This window comes from Akebia trifoliata, chromosome 8 (assembly GCF_017979445.1).
Source record: "Akebia trifoliata isolate Shusen 1 chromosome 8, ASM1797944v1, whole genome shotgun sequence".
Taxonomy (NCBI): Eukaryota; Viridiplantae; Streptophyta; class Magnoliopsida; order Ranunculales; family Lardizabalaceae; genus Akebia; species Akebia trifoliata.
Window position 1 is genome coordinate 10,346,885 of NC_141382.1, and position 17,586 is coordinate 10,364,470.

General features: G+C 32.8%; 1 protein-coding gene across 27 annotated transcripts; it reads left to right on the plus strand.

Annotated features, from left to right (window-relative positions):
* The first annotated feature begins 1,050 nt into the window (after window positions 1-1,050).
* Window positions 1,051-14,366, plus strand: LOC147396039 (uncharacterized). 27 transcript variants are annotated; one of them, XM_086452235.1, is made up of 10 exons: window positions 1,051-1,739; window positions 2,872-2,909; window positions 5,691-5,778; window positions 5,854-5,888; window positions 7,056-7,185; window positions 11,450-11,543; window positions 12,021-12,109; window positions 12,298-12,377; window positions 13,096-13,276; window positions 13,646-14,366. In XM_086452235.1, the coding sequence occupies exons 2-5, from the start codon at window positions 2,878-2,880 to the stop codon at window positions 7,144-7,146; spliced, it is 246 nt and encodes an 81-aa protein (XP_086308361.1). In that variant the 5' UTR covers window positions 1,051-1,739; window positions 2,872-2,877; the 3' UTR covers window positions 7,147-7,185; window positions 11,450-11,543; window positions 12,021-12,109; window positions 12,298-12,377; window positions 13,096-13,276; window positions 13,646-14,366. The 27 variants fall into 27 exon arrangements, 8 of the variants coding, with proteins under 8 accessions (XP_086308361.1, XP_086308360.1, XP_086308358.1 ...); XM_086452234.1 differs by having other exon boundaries at window positions 1,058-1,781; window positions 2,873-2,909; XR_015181080.1 differs by having other exon boundaries at window positions 1,124-1,781; window positions 2,873-3,940; window positions 13,646-14,086.
* Window positions 14,367-17,586: the final 3,220 nt, after the last annotated feature.

Consider the following 17,586-nt stretch of genomic DNA (forward strand, 5'->3'; position numbering starts at 1 on the left):
TCTAGAGGCTTGGCCTGCCTTACCTGGTAGGACTGGCTTCGCTTATCATTACACTGCCCTACTAGCCAAACTAGGGAGATCTCCACTCTGACTTGCCCTGCTTGTTGGACAGCGCCTCATAAGCTAATCTTGCCTCATAAACTGATCTGTGTTAGGTACCACTTAGTCGGCTTGGACACGTGTAGGGTTAAGATCATAGTACAATTATTTCCCTTTACAATTCACTAAAATGATTTTGGCATGTATAAAAAAAGACTATAAAGCATAAGTGAGAAGAAACAATTTCTTGCAAATAAGATATTTAGAGATATGAAGAAGATTACCAATGGTATATATGGACGAAGATACTGCTTATGTAAGAATTAAATAGCAAACTAATATATTTACACATACGTTGGATTTTCTAAAGAATCATCTATTATATAGAACTGATAGTTCAACTATGTTTTCAAATCTCGATTTGATGTTTTATCTCATTCATGGATGAAACCAAGTTGTCTCAAACAAGTCATCTCATCTCGGACGGGATAAACCATTTAAGTCGATATTATAAAATTATTTATTAATATATGTTAATATGAACATAATTCCATTTAATAAAAAAAAAAGAAAATATGGCGGATTAGAGAAAACTTAGTCAAAATATCCTATTTTTATTTAGAAAATAAATATGTAAGTTATAAAAAATTAATTATTTTGATTAAAAAAAATACAAAATTTCAACATCACTAACTTAATTTTACCGATTTACACAAAGCTCATAATTGATGGTCCAAGGCCGTCAAATTTCTTAAAATTCGACAAGCTAAGGCGTCAAAATTTTCATTCTAAATTTTTTTTTTTGTCGGGCCCAAATAGTCAAATTAATGGAGGATGGGAGAGAGTTATCAAGTTCGAGGAACATAAAAAATTTCAACAATCTTTAATTGTCAAAATTTGATTTTTAAATTTAGTAGTTTAATTTTCCAATTTTCACATAGTGTTGGCCAAGATTTTCAAAATAATATGAGTTGTCCCAGGTTGTCAAATGAGACGACATGTGAAATGAGTCACATTCATTCACTACAAAAAAATTGCAAAATTGGAACATAAGATTAAAACGGCATTAAGCCGTTTTTATTAAAAAACGGTATTAAACCGTTTTATTTTAAAAACCGTTTTATCCGACCCGATATACATCTCCTTAGATGGAACGAAAGTCCGATAGAACTCTCAGTCGTCTCTCTCACTCCGCTCTCTCTCTCGATGTCAGTCGCTCTCTCGTCTCTCTCACTCGATCTCAGTCACTCTCTCGATCGTCTCTCTCTCTAGATCTCAGTCGCTCTCCCTTGATCTCATCTCTCTCTCGCTCAGTCACTCGCTCTATCGTCCCTCTCTCTCTCGATCTCAGTCGCGCTCCCTTGATCTCATCTCTCTCTCGCTCAGTCGCTTGCTCGGTCGTCTCTCTCGCTCAGTGTTTCGCTTGATCTCAGTTGCTCTCACTCGATCTCATCTCTCTCTTGCTCAGTCGCTCACTCAATCGATCTCTCGGACTAGGTACTCTCTCTAATCCCTCTTTTCTTGAAATAGGGAGATCTTTGGATAGTTTACAGTCAGATCTTGCTTCAACGATTGAATCTGGTAGGATTCCTGGATCAATTGTGTATCGTTACTTCGAATAGGAGATGTCTGCAGTGTTTCGATGGTAGCTTCAGTTTGGGGGATTTAAGGAGCGATTGTTGGCTGATGATCTGTTCTTGGCTAAAGTTTCCATGGAGTGTGGTGTTGGAATCTTTACTAAGGTTTTATAATAATTATTTTTTTCTTTTATATTTGTTGGTTTGATGTGATTTGATTTCATTTTACGTCGATGATGTTTCTCTTGTTTGTGAAATCTCAGATTTTTCGCCTTGCTATGTATATAATTTCATGAATTTTTTCAAGTAAATATGGTTAACTGGAAATACGATTACATTGATAATCTATATTGATTTGGAGGAACTGTCTTCATATCTCCAAATCAATATAGGTTATAAGCTATATAACGTTGATTTGAAGTTTAATTCTGGTTTTAAAAATTTCAACCTTTTGGAATTTTTCCAAAATAATAATTATAAAGCATTTTCATCATCTGCACTATATTGTTTAGGGGAAACAAACTTCTTAGTCCTTAGAGACCCAACCAAATTATATTGTTTCACTGATGTTTTTCTACTTTTATGTCATTTGATGCTTTCTTTGATATAGTATGTAAATATTTTGGATTTTTTGAGACCCAACCATCCAATTTTGGATTTTTTGAAATAAATATATTATTATTATGTAAATATTTCAATTTATTGAACAAATTATGTGATTTTATTGGTATAGTATATGGTTTAATGTACTAGGAGTGAAGATCTAAAAGCTTTTTTTAATCAAAGTGTATGTTACATCATCTGTTGAGGACCTCATCTAAAGTAGGAAGTAGAAAACTTGGATCATTTACCACAGGATGCATAGAATCATAATCTTTTCCTTGTGTATCCTGAGGCAAATGTTCCTGTATCTCATTCCCATCTTTAATTTTTATTTATTGATCCAAATTTTGTTTTTGTCAAATGTTATTTGTTTAGTGTCTGTTTGGATGTCTAATATGGTAGTATCAATTCAATTATTTGGCTTGGAACGCTCTCTTGAACATCACAATTGAAGAAAATTAGGTTTTAAGTGAAGTTCTCATATTTCGTCGTTTTATGTGTTGTCACAATTTATGCCCTAATTTGGATAGTTGTATTAGATTTCATTGGTTTATAATTTTCTTACTCATAACATAAAAATCGGATTTTTTTTTGGGTACTTGTTTAAGCCTAATTTTTTTTTTTGGGGGGTACTCATAACTACGGTCCTTCAGCACAAATGCACAGCTTTGGCTATTTGACTGGGATGTTGTAAGTTTTCTAGCGATATGTGAAGTTCATCATTTGCACTATATATTTTATCTTCTATTGCTTGGATTGATTGCACATGAAGTATACTTAGCTTGTTTGCATTTGCCATAACCTAGTTGTCCATTTGTTACAACATATTTTTATCACATTTCAAATTTCTTGGTAATTTATGACCTCTGTAACAATGCATTTAATGATCCCCAGTTGGCTATCTTGCATGAAGTGCATTAATCTGATATTTTGGTAACAAAATTTGGCTCCCTCTATGGTCTAGATCTTTGTTTAGTTCCATCCTTAGCTTATTACATTCATCTTTCTTGTTTAATTCAGATGGCAAGCACCATGAAACATTAATTTAGTTCCTATTTCCATGAGTTATCCGTAAAAGTGTTAAATATATTTTTTTTGTCTATTCCCCACGGTCAAGTATTAAGCTTGACTCTTTTTGATAATGTGGTCAACATTTCTAACGCTATGCCACTCAAACCTATTTTCCACAAGTGCCACTGTTTTGTTTGTGCAAAAAGTCCTCTTAAATTACCTACATGTAGTCCACGGGCGATACATTCTCATAAAAATCCTTAGGAATGCATAGTATATTTTTGTAAAGTGTAATTGTCATGAATCACGAGCTACAATCTCAAGGTTTGCTTCAGAACTTAAAAAACCTAGTTAATTATGTACCCATTGGCTAAATGCAGCATATACTTCGTATTTTTATTTTGTGTGTGATGGCTGGATTGATAGCTGGACATAATATTAGCTAAGCTTATCTACCAGTGATTGAGTAATCTAGACCACTCGTTCTGTGGGCCACTTGTTCTGATTCATCGGTGTTTTTAAACCATGATGAGGGACCTCCTACCAAATGAAGGAACAACGAGTCTCTCTCCATTCACTCACATCAGATGCGATGTGATGGGATCACAGTTGAGATCTATAGGACACAAAACCACAGTATCATTCCCAAATTTTTAGAAGCCAAAACCTTAGCCAAGCCAATGGTACAAGCAGCAGTTGTCTTTACTTCGGTAAAGTGACAACTACTTACTTTATTATAATAATCTTAGTTTTCTCAGAGGTTATTTTCAAATATGTTCAGAATATTATGACATATCATGATTTTTGTTTTTCTCTTTTTGTAGTTTTTAGCTTCTTAATCTATTGATTTGTCATTTTCAAGGAATTTATAGTATTAGTTTTTTATTGGACAATTGCTTTAAATTTGGAGGGAGAATAGAGTTTCTTTGGGCTCTTCTTTGGGAACCCAAAACTGGATTCTAATTTTCAATCCTCTCCATTTGTTCTTCCATCGAAAAACAAAAAATGTTGATGATGATGCGAAAACTTACACTGGGGCCACTTGGCTCTTCTATCTACTCCGAGTTAGGATCAGATCACTTTCTTGCTTTCTTTGAACAGAGCAACGGATTACTCCATCGCTTAATTCAAAGATTTGAATCAAGTATTGCAACTTAAAATAACTAACATCCATCGGTTTCTCTTGATTATATAATTTTCTTATGTTCATCCCAAGCCTTATGAAGCCTATGTTTGAAATTTATATTGAGATATTGCTTCAAGTCTGTCATTCTGAATAAGATAAGAGCATATCTGAAAGAGGTTGATGGTAAGGTCTTTTAAAATTGACCATTCTCTCTATTGGATACATAGTTTGTATTCTGTTGTAGGTTCAAAGATATATGTATGGACTATATTATGAAATTCAACTTGATTTAGTGTATTTTGAACAAATTTTGTTCAATAAGATTATTACCCCAAAAAGTTGTAGTAAAAGATTACTTTCAAATGGGTGTAATTTGGAGGAAATAACAATTTTAATTTGGTTTGACTGTTTGTAAGTCACCCAAAAATAAATGGGAGAGGTGCCACATGCTATAGTTGTCATCAAAGAAACCCATCTCCAAACCTTGAGTTCCTCTTCTTCATCATTCTCATTTGCTTTCACTCTTCTTTCCAATCTTCACAGCTATAGAATTCCTTGTACAGAGATTCTTCTTTATCAGTTGAAAATGAAGCAGACTTTCTCACCTCCCAAGACAAATCCTTCACCCTGGTGCAAGTTTTAAAATCAACTCTTTCAAAACTGTCTTTGTTAATGTTGACATTGTGTGATATGAGAGACGTTACCGGCCTCATTTTACCCCAACACAACACAACCTTGTTTCTCGCGTCACAACCAAAATGTTCATTTCCTGTTGGAAGGCAACTCTCAAACACATATAGTAGGCTATGTAATACCTTAATTTAGTGTGAAATCCTTGTCTTGGTTGTGTTATAAATTGTTCAAATTTTCACATGTGAAAAGGAAGGAAGAAGATGTAATTGTAGTGTTTTTATAGCTATTGGCAATTGTATTTAAATTCTTAATCATGATCCATTACTCGTCGACTATTATTCCTAACTATAAATGTTTTGATTCATAGTATATTTTCTTCTCTATTAATTATTTGTATTGGTGATTATTTCCTCCTAAAAAATTGGGCAATGAATTGATGAACTTCTCGTACAACAATTTGTCAAACCATCATCACGTAGGTTTTGGCATCAGCGCTGCTGGTGGAAATAGTGGGGTTTATTTAACATTAGGCCTTTGCATTTATTTCCTTGTCTTGAAAATGGAATGTTGGTTTCAAAATCTGAAGGAGTGGAGTTCATAGTCAGAGATGGTTTTTTTTTAATACCCAATCTCTCGCCTAATGCAAGTTCTCTAATTGTTTGTATGAACAATTCTGATTGAGAGTGTTTTGTTTTATCCAGGACATTTCTGCCCCGCACTATCAAAAGTTGTAAAAACGACGAAAAGAGGGAGAAAAAGTCATCATCAGACAACAGCATATCAACATTGGTGCGTTTCTTTCTTTCTTTTTTCTTTTTTTATACATTGGTGCATATCAACTGGATTTCGCCTTGATGCTTTCAGTGCGATAAAGCCTCGAGTTACCCATGTACCTTCAGGTAGTAAGAATTAAATCTAATTCGTTACTAGTACTGTTTCATTTGTTTATTCTCTGGGTGACTGTGCGAGACACTGAGTTAGACTTTATGCTAACGTGGAGGTGTGCATAGAACCAAAGATTTTTCTCTCATATCATTAGGAAAAGCATCGATGTTTCTGTGCACACCTCCTCGTCAGCACAGTCACTACGTCAGATTGTTTATGATTATATATTTAGATATGGATTTATTTGTTTTCTTGCTGTTTATTTCTTCTCTTTTTTGTTATGATGGTTATGCTTTATGAAAATTGTATTGGTGGGATGTATATGTATGGTAAATGAATTAAGACTATGTATGTAATCAAGTTATAAGAAATTCTAAGTTGGTCTTATAGGGTAAGTTATTAGTGATGTATAGCTGATCAATTACTTGCAATCATGTACCTTAACTTGCCGTTTTGACGATTTGGGTGAGGCCCAAATGGTAAGATACTGTGTATTTGAGTGAGATAAAAACAATTAGGTTCGAGTTTTCTTGGTCATATTGTTGGCTGAGATGATCTCATTATTCAAATTATATCTTCGGGTGATGAAGTACCGTTGAATCGGTAGTGCATTTCAGCTTGGAATATGTAGAACAACACTCCACTTAGAAGGATAGGTGGTTGAGTATGACTTGGTCATATTGTTGTCTATCAAGTTTCTTTTATAATATTTTTGTAAAAAATTTTTGTGATTAAATTTCCACTGGTATTCCCATTCATTTCTTGTGGTTAATAGTATTTTCATTAGTTGGATTTCAAAGGGAAATATCCCTATTGTTTATATTTTTTCTTAATTTCCTTTTATTGGCAGAACTAAGAATGAGAAGGTTCTGGGGAGTTTTACCCATGTGAAGTGTTTTAATAATGTCTTTTACCTTATGTTAATTCTGAGAGTTTATCATCCACTAAAGGACTGAATCCTTTGGGCCATTATGCCTGTCTTTCCCTGTGGCCCTTGGTGGTTTGTTTGACATCCAATTTCATACTTCATTGCATCATCAAGATTTTTTGTGGAGGCATTCAGGCATCATAACGCCATATGTATCCCATTAGTTTCTTTCAGAGACTATGAGCAACATTTCAATGCTATAAATGTTGGTTCACTGATAGTAGTTTATTGGTTGTACGTTGGAATTTATCAGATATTACCTCCATTGGATCATTATCATTTGCACACAAGAGGAGAAGAACTTGGTTCCTCTCTCATCGGTGATCAAAGGTGTTCTTTTGTAACAGTCGGTTCAGGCAACTGTCTCCCAGGCACTCTTCTTGGTGAGCATCTCAACTTAATTTACTATTTTTGATTTTTTATATATTTTTATTGCATAAAATTGTTGTATATAATTAAATTCCAACTTAGATCCAATATTAGCGACCATGATCAGCAGTTGAGCTCGTTTTTCTTAAAATATTTATGGCTTTTACCAGTATTAGTAAGTGTAGAAGTTCTAGCTAAAGGAATTGTAAATCCATCATGGAATTTCAATCCTACTTTTGGTTGAGCATTGTTTTCTTCGATATTGAAACATGAAATTCTTTGCTAGTATCAGGGAGTCTAGAAGTTCTAGTATTTTTCCAGAGGATTCGTAAATACATTATGGATTTTCAGTCGTCCTTTCGACGTAAATAATGACATTAAGTGTGTGTTCTTGAATACTGAGTGAAACCCTCTGAACATGTTTTAGTAGATAGTGTTTTGATCAGTTCCATCAGTGTCTTGGTTATGTAAGAGATCTCGTAAAGGTAGGTTTTGTTGATTGGTTCGAAGTTTCTATATTTGCAAAATCTCCATTTGATGCAGGACAATAGGACAAGTAGGCTTACTTATAAAACAAAAGGAGAGAGGTTTTTCTCCCTTCGTCTTCCCTTACTAAAAGAAACTAGTGCTAGGATTTGGATGCTAATGGTTGTCTTGTTCTTTTTCTTATCAGTTATTGTGATGAGCAGTAGCATTAATTCGTTTCATGTTCATATCATAGCTAATAATAATAATAAGAAAAAGAAGGAGAAGAGTAAGTGCTAATGGCATTTCAGCCATTCTTAAACCTCTAAATTTAAATTAGGATACGTAAGACAAGTCTTAGCTGATGCTCGAACCGAGGCAATTCTTCTTCTCTTTTCTCTAATCCTCAATATTTGATGATTCCATGTTTCAATTTCATTTCTAATTAATTTATATGTTTTTTTTTTCAAATTCTTCTCTGACGACAATTTTTATAGATCTTTGATATCTCTGTTGACAATATTGTGGCATCATATCGAGATGACTTTCAGTCTCAGACAAGAGTTGAAACCATGTATTCAACCACCAAGTGATGGTGATCCGCCAATTTTTTGAGCCATAATTTCATTTACAAAATCTTGAAATTTTCCCTTTTAAAAAGACTTTGAAAGACATTTCATTAATGAGATTCTTTAATAACCCAAACACTACCAACACCGATTTAATGTCATCTTTGAATGATTTTTTGCTCAGTGTTTTGAGCAAATTTGCTCACAGCCGAACATCAGTTTGACGTGTGGTGCGGATAGACAAGTGAAATGTATCGGATGAGATTTAAAATCATGATTCATTTGTCTCATTGTTGAACTAGACGACTCAAAAGTATCGAAAAACTCGTCTAAGATGACTCGGTCTCGTTCATGGACGAGACGTCAAAATGAGTTTTAAAACCATGGACTCTAGACGCTTGGTTTGAACTTTTTTGTTAAACATAGATAAATAAAAAGTCCTTATATTTATGATAAAGGAATAAGAAAATCTAGCTCGATCCAGTAAGATAATACATTATGATATGAATATCCAATATAGATTTTATTATGCGTCATCCACCAATATGATCTTAGGAATATATGATCCTAACTCATAATTATGGGTCTCCTTATTGGCAATCATTCGTATTCCCATACTTGTAATAACGTTGTATATTTAAGAAGTTTCGATGGTCATTTTCACTCTTTCCTTACAAATTTACCAAGAGAATAATACAAATATTCTAGAATAGCAGTACCCCAAGCATAATAATATGTATAAAATAAATTCTAAAAAAATAGTCAACTGCTGTCAACAATCTTACCCAATCCATCTGAAAATAACGTGACTCTACATAGTGCCAATAAATTGGCACAAGTATAACATTGTGCCTGATATATATATATATAATTTTTTTAATTATAATAAATAATTAAATTTTACTTCATCCATGGACATCTGTCTATCTAACAATCTCCCAATATATCACGTAGTCATGTAAAGGTAATAAAACTGAAGTAAGAGTTCCTAGCAACACGAGATATAATTTCAAGACACTCATAAATGAGATTGTGACAATCCTCTCTCGTTGTATGTGGCACAATAACAAAGTACTCGTTGATCCTCAGTCCTAAACAATGAGTAGTATCCTCAGAGTGATAGTCATCTCTCCAAATGGAAGGTGGAATGTGCAAGTCTGTGGTCAAAATCTCTCATCTAAGTCATAACATAAACCTGAATCATGATGTAGCCATCAGATGCATTGATAGTATTTAAAATCAGCAGAACAACAATGACTTCTCACGGATCACTAATGTCTCAATCTCTAAAAAATTGCGAATGATATCATACTCGTAAAAGATACTCATAATCGACCTACATTATTATAAAATCAACTATTAAAAAATTATAGGATTATAATCAATCTGCATTATTAATTTTAAATATAGAATTCTAACATGTTCCATCCAAATATCACTTGATATGTGACCTTGACGATCATTTATAATATCAACTATAATGGACCTTTGGGTATCGAGATCATCAAGATCTTGTCCTCATTGAATTATGAAAATTTTTTCATCAAGATTAATATCTCGATGATCAAGATTAAGATTTCAATCAAGATCTTGATCATCAAAGAAAATATTACCAAGGTAATTAATATATATTCAAATATGTCCTTTTCTATTGTTGAGATGTAAAACATGTACAAAAACCTCTAGAAAAAAAAAAGAAGTGATTTTCTGACTCCCTCATTGACACATGCCCCCATACGCCCCCTAACGTCGCATGGGCTAGAACCATATATTGCTTTCCCTTACGAAACACAACTGTACATCCCCATAAGTATGTGCAGTATTGTATCCTGAGGAAAAGAATCTACAGTTCTAGCACATGCTATGTCAGGGGGCGTCACAAAATCATTATTCCTAGAAACATTCATTGAATCAATGGTAAACATACAAGAAAAATTTTGTGCTATTTTCCAACTTCTTGAGTTGTTTCTTTTGCTTTGTATTTATTTTATATTAATGTGAATGCTACAAGGAAAAAGTCTTAATTTGAGCAAAAAAAATTTCCCTAAATCACCCAACTACAATTGCACCTCAAATTTAATTGGCTCATATAATGTGTTTTTTTAGGTTAAGGCTAGCGAAGAAAATGATCCAGAAAATGAAAGTTCACCGAAGAAGACGATCAAAAATTTAGAAGATCATCGAAGAAGATGATCGAAGAATCACATCAGTTGTAATACGGATTTCTAGGAGTGGAAGACATGAAAAATCTCTAAAAATTGATCTAGTGGAAAAAATACCTAATTACACTTCTTGAGATTGAAAATGAGAGTAAAAATACACCTCCTAGATATTGGAAATAATGAATTTTTGAGAGAATTTTTTTTAAAAGAATTGAAAAAGATGACATTTAAGTCATTTTCTATTAGATTTCAAGTGAATAATATGTTAAGATTGACCAAACAATTATGATGATTTTTTATTTTTATTTCAAAAACTATTATTATTTCATTTGTTCTTATTACTACTACTATTGTTATTAATCCTAATTATATTGATATTTTCATTATTAGTTGTTAATATCATTATTGTTATAATAATAATAATAATAATAATAATAATAATAATAATAATAATAGATGTATTTCAAGATTGTCATAAGTGGATAATCTATGTGAATCAGGAGAAATAACTTGAGAACTATTTCTGATTCTCCATGATTTTGATTCCTAATTAAGAGAAAATCAGGTCAACAATTCGAACCAAACTATGCATCGGATTCTAGAATTCAATTATAAGCTTCTTAGAGAAGTTAGGCATACACTTAAAGGAGATACCTGTTGTAAATAAATTATAATTGAAAATTTATTAGTCGACTTATGATTTGTTCAAAGTGGCAATTTAAATTGATACATTTGGTAGGCAGTGAGTTGTATTCTAGAGGTAGCATTTTATAGAGAGAAGTTCATTCCCTGCCATTTGAAGCCAGTGGAAAGGCAATCTAGGATCTTCAAAGACAAAGTGACTCGTGAAGGCATATAAGAAAATCAAAATTTTCATGATGCCCTAAGAATTTATAAGAATTTATTGTTGATTGTTTAACAGAAAAACGGATTTGAAATGGTTTTCTTATGTTTAAAATAGAAATCTGTGCTTAAAACTACTGACGATGAGTTCTTTTGCAAAGTACTTGCATAATGCAATATAAAAGTTAATACAAATTTATCCTTTTTTGCAAATTAATTTCGGTTACACAACATTGCAGATTTGGAAGACAGACTGTGTCAGGACTGATTAAGGATGGAATGAGTGCTGTTTCACAATATTATTTGAATAATTTTGATGAAGGCATTCGCCAGGCAAGATCCCTAGTCTCTCCTACTTTATGATACCCAGATACCTGTATATGATTAAAATAATAGGTATCAGTAGAATACATTACTGATACAGCTATGGTGCTTCCAGAATTTTATTTAGAACAATAATCACATAAAATAATATATTAATACATATATCACTCCTTTTTGTTTAATTTCCTTTTATTCTCTCTTTTGGCTACATACTTTCTACTTGACCTGCTTTATTAAAATAATGATTGATGAGTTTTCCATTCCCTTTGATCTAGTTTTTACCCTTTAGCATCCTCTTTATTTATTTATTTTTTTCACTAGGCAAGCAAGGGGTTTTAGTGGTCAATGGTGAAGGTGGGTTCAACAAGGTTTGAACCTAGGTCGTGCGATGAACACTCCACACGTCTTACCAACTTAGCTAAGTTGGCACCCTTTAAAAAAAATTGGTTCTTTGATTTTTGATCCATCTATGTACACACTTTTCAGGATCCAGCAGTTACTAACATTGCTTGTGCTGCTCTTAAAGGTCTGAAAATGGGTGATAAAACTCTAACTATCAGCCGTAGCACTGCCAGGTTGGTGTTATTTAATTAGGAGAGCATGACAAAACTGAAAATTTAACCATTTCACTTTTTTGAGCTCTAAATGTCTTGGAACTCTTTTTTATTATATAAGCTTCGATGTTTGATGTGTGGCACTCAATTGTTGATGCCTTGTTCTGTTAGAAAGTTACTAAAAACTTTGTTCTTATCTTCTACTTCAGCATGGACATGTTGGATTTATGTTGACTTGTTACGATGCCGAGCTTAGCTATGATAGCCGCATGGACACTTTTCATGCAAGGTATCACGCTCTATAGCTTTCTTCAAACTTGAGTCCCAACAACTTCAAGTGACCAATGTTGTTCTGCTTTAACATGAGTTACGAATTTGACACTGTTTTCTTGTTTATTAACTCATTTATAAAGGCATTATTACCTTTTTTGTGGTCTATTAGTGAGACTTTGAACCTTTATTGATCTTCGGGTGGTTTTTCTGGCCATTGAGGAATTTATAACTGTTCGATGCAACTCCCTTTCTTTCCCAAGAAGGTAATATCTTGCTGGTTTACACTAGACTATGATGAAACGATCCGCAGACAAACTTATGTTTCAAGAGGAAACTTGTTAGTGTAAAGCGGACGGTTTTTTCTTGACTAATTTCTTTTAGCGATTACTTTTTTATGATCTTAACTGGGCGCCGAAACAGTCTCATTTTCAATCTTTGATCAGACTAGAAAAATATTTTTATTTTGCAAGGTATTGTTTGTAACCTATTTAAGCAAGGTATTGTTTGTAACCATTGACACGGCTTAGATGCACCATTCAATGGTTATCCCAAGGTGATCTAGTTGGCCAAATTTTGACCTGGTAGAGGAAAATCTGATGTATGTCGTTTTTGTATTTTCCACTTATATATGTACTTTGCATAATAGGCCATCATGGGGTAACTTATATTTTCACTTTTAAAATCTAGCTTGCAACCATCATGGGGTCGGTTAATTTCTTTTGTTACTGATACAGGTACCATTTATTTGGAGAAATGTGGGGAATCAAGGTTAGAGGAAGTTGGTGGCTGCAAACTGAGTGGGCATTGGCAAAATGGCTAACAAACGTCGTTTGACATAGTACATATTGCATCCACAAATATAAGAGACAGTTGCTGAATATTCTGGGTGCAATTTATATGTATAAGAAGTTAAAGGTATGAAAGACTTCCCAACAATCTAATTGCAAAAAATTGCTTTGTTTTTATCTAAATATTTTGGAGTTTAGATGAAAGTTATCATTTATAAATGAAAATTCACAATATGTAAAACACATTTAAAAGGTGGGAGTTTATCATTTAATGAGTCTCATCTAAGATATTTTATTGATAAAAAGTTCACTCTGATTACATGATCAAAGTCATCTAATCCATGGAGTGTTTTTCCTTGGACCATTTAATGAAGGTTTTGTATTTGCATTTGTTAAATTATATTTCTACTCTTGGTTTTAGAAGATAAATTTTTCATTTAACGTGTTTTTGGTTGGCTATAAACACAATGCTATTCTTGCAACTGATCTTTCTTAGGAAATGAGCTCAAAGGAACGTGCAAAAACTATTCGACGCACCATCATGATTGAAGGAAAAGCATTTGCAACATGTACAAACGCTAAAAGGATAATCAAGTTGGTGAATGATGTTGGTGGTGTTGTCAACAGTGATCCCGAGGTCAATAATTATTTGAAGGTACAAACTTTTCATATTTTCTTTTTTATAAGTTTTATTCATATTGAGTCTTCAAACATCACAATTTTTATTATTTGGCTTCATGGGAGCAACTTGATTTGTAACCAATCTATAGTTGGTTTTAGTCATCTTCTGCACCTTTACCATCAATGTCAAAATTTGTATTTTCCTTCAATTGATATCTTGGAAATTTGACAAAGTATATTTGTGTACGTGCATACCCTAACAAGCAACAAATGTACTCACCTGGTTTTCTGATTTGTTATGAAATATTTTCATCAATTTTGAGCACAGTTGATAGTGGTAAATTCAATAGTGACTAGACAATCGTCCAGTACGTAAAAGAAATCTAGAACATAGAGGAGTGCGTTTAAGAGGACACGATAAAGCGGAGAGAGTCAAAAGAGATGAAAGGCATCACGACCATTTGCTTCTAATTGTGTTTTATTTTTAAGCAATTATGTGACTCAATTTCATTTGTTAGTACCCAATTACTTTTATTAGAGTTTGTTTAGTAATGAAATTTCAATATATAATATGAATTTTGAGTTGTTTAATTTAATTTGGAGTTTGTTTTATGATTTCTCTTTTGTTTTTTATTTTGTTTATTGTGATTGGTGAATTAGAGGACTGTGTTATTATTTGTTAAATCTCCAAATTTGACGGTCATACCCTATGGATTTTTTTTTGTGTTTTTTTAAGCCCATTCTCCAATAATTTGATAGTTTAGGACGGTAAAAAAAAAAATTCTACAAGAGAATATTTGATGGGCATATTTGACGGGAGGGTCCATCAAATTTCTCAAAATTTGACGGGTTAAGACCATCATATATGGGCTTTTTTCACATAGTGTGCCCCCTATTTGAAGGAAATGGAATCTTTAGTGAAGATGATGGTGCAAAGATGACATTAAATGTGCGTTGTTAGTGTTTGATTATTTTCCACCTAATTAACAAATTTAACTAGGGTTCAACTACGTTCAACCAATTTCATAAAAGACTCATTTGAAGAAGCACAGCTTTCAACCAAAGTGCTTTTGTAGAACTCTACGTAAGAATTGCATTTAAGAAATTGGGGGAAGGCATCTTTTGGGACTAAAAAGCATTTCTTGAAGTTGTTGGGCATTTGATAGAGACAGTTTCATTATATGCTATATATTATGTTTGAATACGCATAATCCTTACTATTATAATATGGAAAGGCCCTTGCCTTTCTCTGCTATGTGCATACTTCCTATGCTCTATCGCCTCCATCTTCCTCTCTCTCCCAACTCTAAATCTACTAATTTGAACTTGAAACAAGTTTTATATAAAAATAGTTGGGTCGTTCAAATAATAAAGTTGAGATGACAAGTTCAAGAAAGCAAAAACAATAATATTTTTTCAGACAATTGGTCTGCGCCAGTAACTTATATTAATATATGGTACGTTTTTTTTACTTTTAGATCTAGAGTGTTGATAATTTGACATACTTTTGGCACACGCACCTGACACACCCTAACGGGGAAGTACATAACTTATTAAAAAAAAAAGAGAATTTTTCTCTCTTGCACATAGTGAAAAAAAGAAGAAGAAACTTTCAGATCTAATCACCTTGTGACATTCAAAATCATGATCCAATGAAATGGGATTGTAGAGGATAAAATTATATGAACTTTTTTTATTAAAATAGAAAAGTTAGCTTTCACTGTTGAATTTTACTTTTAAATTTGGGTGCTTGGTAGCCATCCATTTTAAACACTTTGAATCAAACTCGAAAAATACTTGTTTTAAATTTATTTTTTTAATATGAATATTTTCATGAAATCTAGATGGTTGTGGTGTTGGATTGTCAATTTGATAATTAATGTGAGCTCAATGATCCATTTTAAGATTTGAAATCTAAAAAACTAAATATATGGGCAGAGAATGGGCAAGAGAGAGAAACTTTCTCTTTTTTTTTTCCTTTTAAATAAGATATGTGCTTCCAAGTCGCGTCAGGTGCGTTCGCTAAAAGTACATCAAATTATTAGCACTCTTACTTTTATAATGAGAGGAGGCGGAGTAAATGTGGTTGGACACCAAAAGTTGGATTTAAAAAATGCCCACACCTGAACATTTAATTAACTTAATACCATTAAGATCATCTTAGTCAAAAATAAAGAAAATTTTAATGCCAAGTCGCTAAAATCATGTTTTACAAAAATATCATTTGTACTATATAATCTTCAAAATCACTTTCAATTAATATTTTAAATTACAAATAAACCCTATACACTACGTGAAAATTGGAAAATTCGATAGAAAAAATTGACGGGCCATGGCCCACAGATTTTAGAAATTGAATTTTGACGATTTATGACCGTCGAAATTCTTGATGTTCCCAGATTTGACAGCTTAGCGCTGTCGAATTTCTCTAATCCTTCATTAATTTGATAGTTTCAGTCCGTCAAAAAAAGAAATTTGACTGTAGACATCAAAATTTTAAAGAGGCCCTCATAAATTTTATAAGTCAAAATAAAGTCCTTAACCTCACAGTTAGGCCCACAAGTCTAAATTGGGGATTTATTAATCGGGACGGGCTTCATATGTTTGGGTTTGGGTTTTCGTAGATAAAGTCCATGATCTAAACTAAATCAAGTGATCCACTCATTAAGTATTGGGCTTTATATCCAAATAAATGAGTTTAGCCCAATAACAATCCGTAAAATCCTTAAATGGAATTTGGACAAATTTAGCCTCTTACACAAATCAATTAAACTTCTTTAAGTTGGGGGTATAATTGGAAAGCTAAATTACCTTTAAGTCTATAAATACAAGAGCTTCTCTTATTGAGAAGAGAGGGGGATCACTTTCTCTCAGAAGATAGAAGCTCTCCCTCTAGAGAAGAAGAAGCTCTTAAGCCCTCCTCCAAAGACGAAGCAAAAGTTTTTCAGAAATCCGGACTCTGACTAAAGAGAAGATCAAACATAAAGCCCTTCTCCGGAAGTCAAGAAAATCTTTTCAATCGATAATGCGCCAAGCCCGGAGAGAAGAAAATCTATAGAAGCCTCTACAGAAGATCAAACACAAAACAAAGTCAACGTCAAAGCATCCTTCTCAACCGATAAAGCGCGAAGCCCGAAGAGAAGAAAAGCTACATACATCGTCACTATTTTTTGTACTTGACTATTAATCAGAGGAAACATTGAGATCTGTATCCACTTTTCATCAAAAATCAATAAAATCATTTACGATCTTATTTCACGAATCTCGAGGTAGATCCGTTGAAATTTATTGTCGACATTGACAATGAAAAATTTGACACCAATTCGACCTCTTGGTCTGTCGAATTTTATGAAATTTGATGGCCCAAGGCCATCAAATTTGGTCATTTTTCACATTGTGCTAGATACATATGTGTTCACACGTGCCACCTTCTAATAACATAATATTAATAATATAGGGGAAATTATTTGAAGGACTCTAGCGGAGGAATTTCTTTCTAAACAGTCCCTAAATTTTGGGAGGTAGCTTAATAGTCCACTTAGTAAATTTTTCTTTCTTAATGGTCCCTCAACCAATCTCATTTTATAATATTTTTGAAATACCCAAAGTACCATTTTCTTATCTTCTTCACATACTTTGGTCTTCCAACGACGATTAAGATCAATTCTGACGATTTTTCGTTGTGAATGATGAATGGAGAATGATATATTTCTAATTTTGAATATTTAGATGTATTTTTTGATTTATTTTAATGATTTATAACAAAAAAAACTAAAGAATGAAGTTGAAATTCTAAATTTTTTGAAGATTTCATTG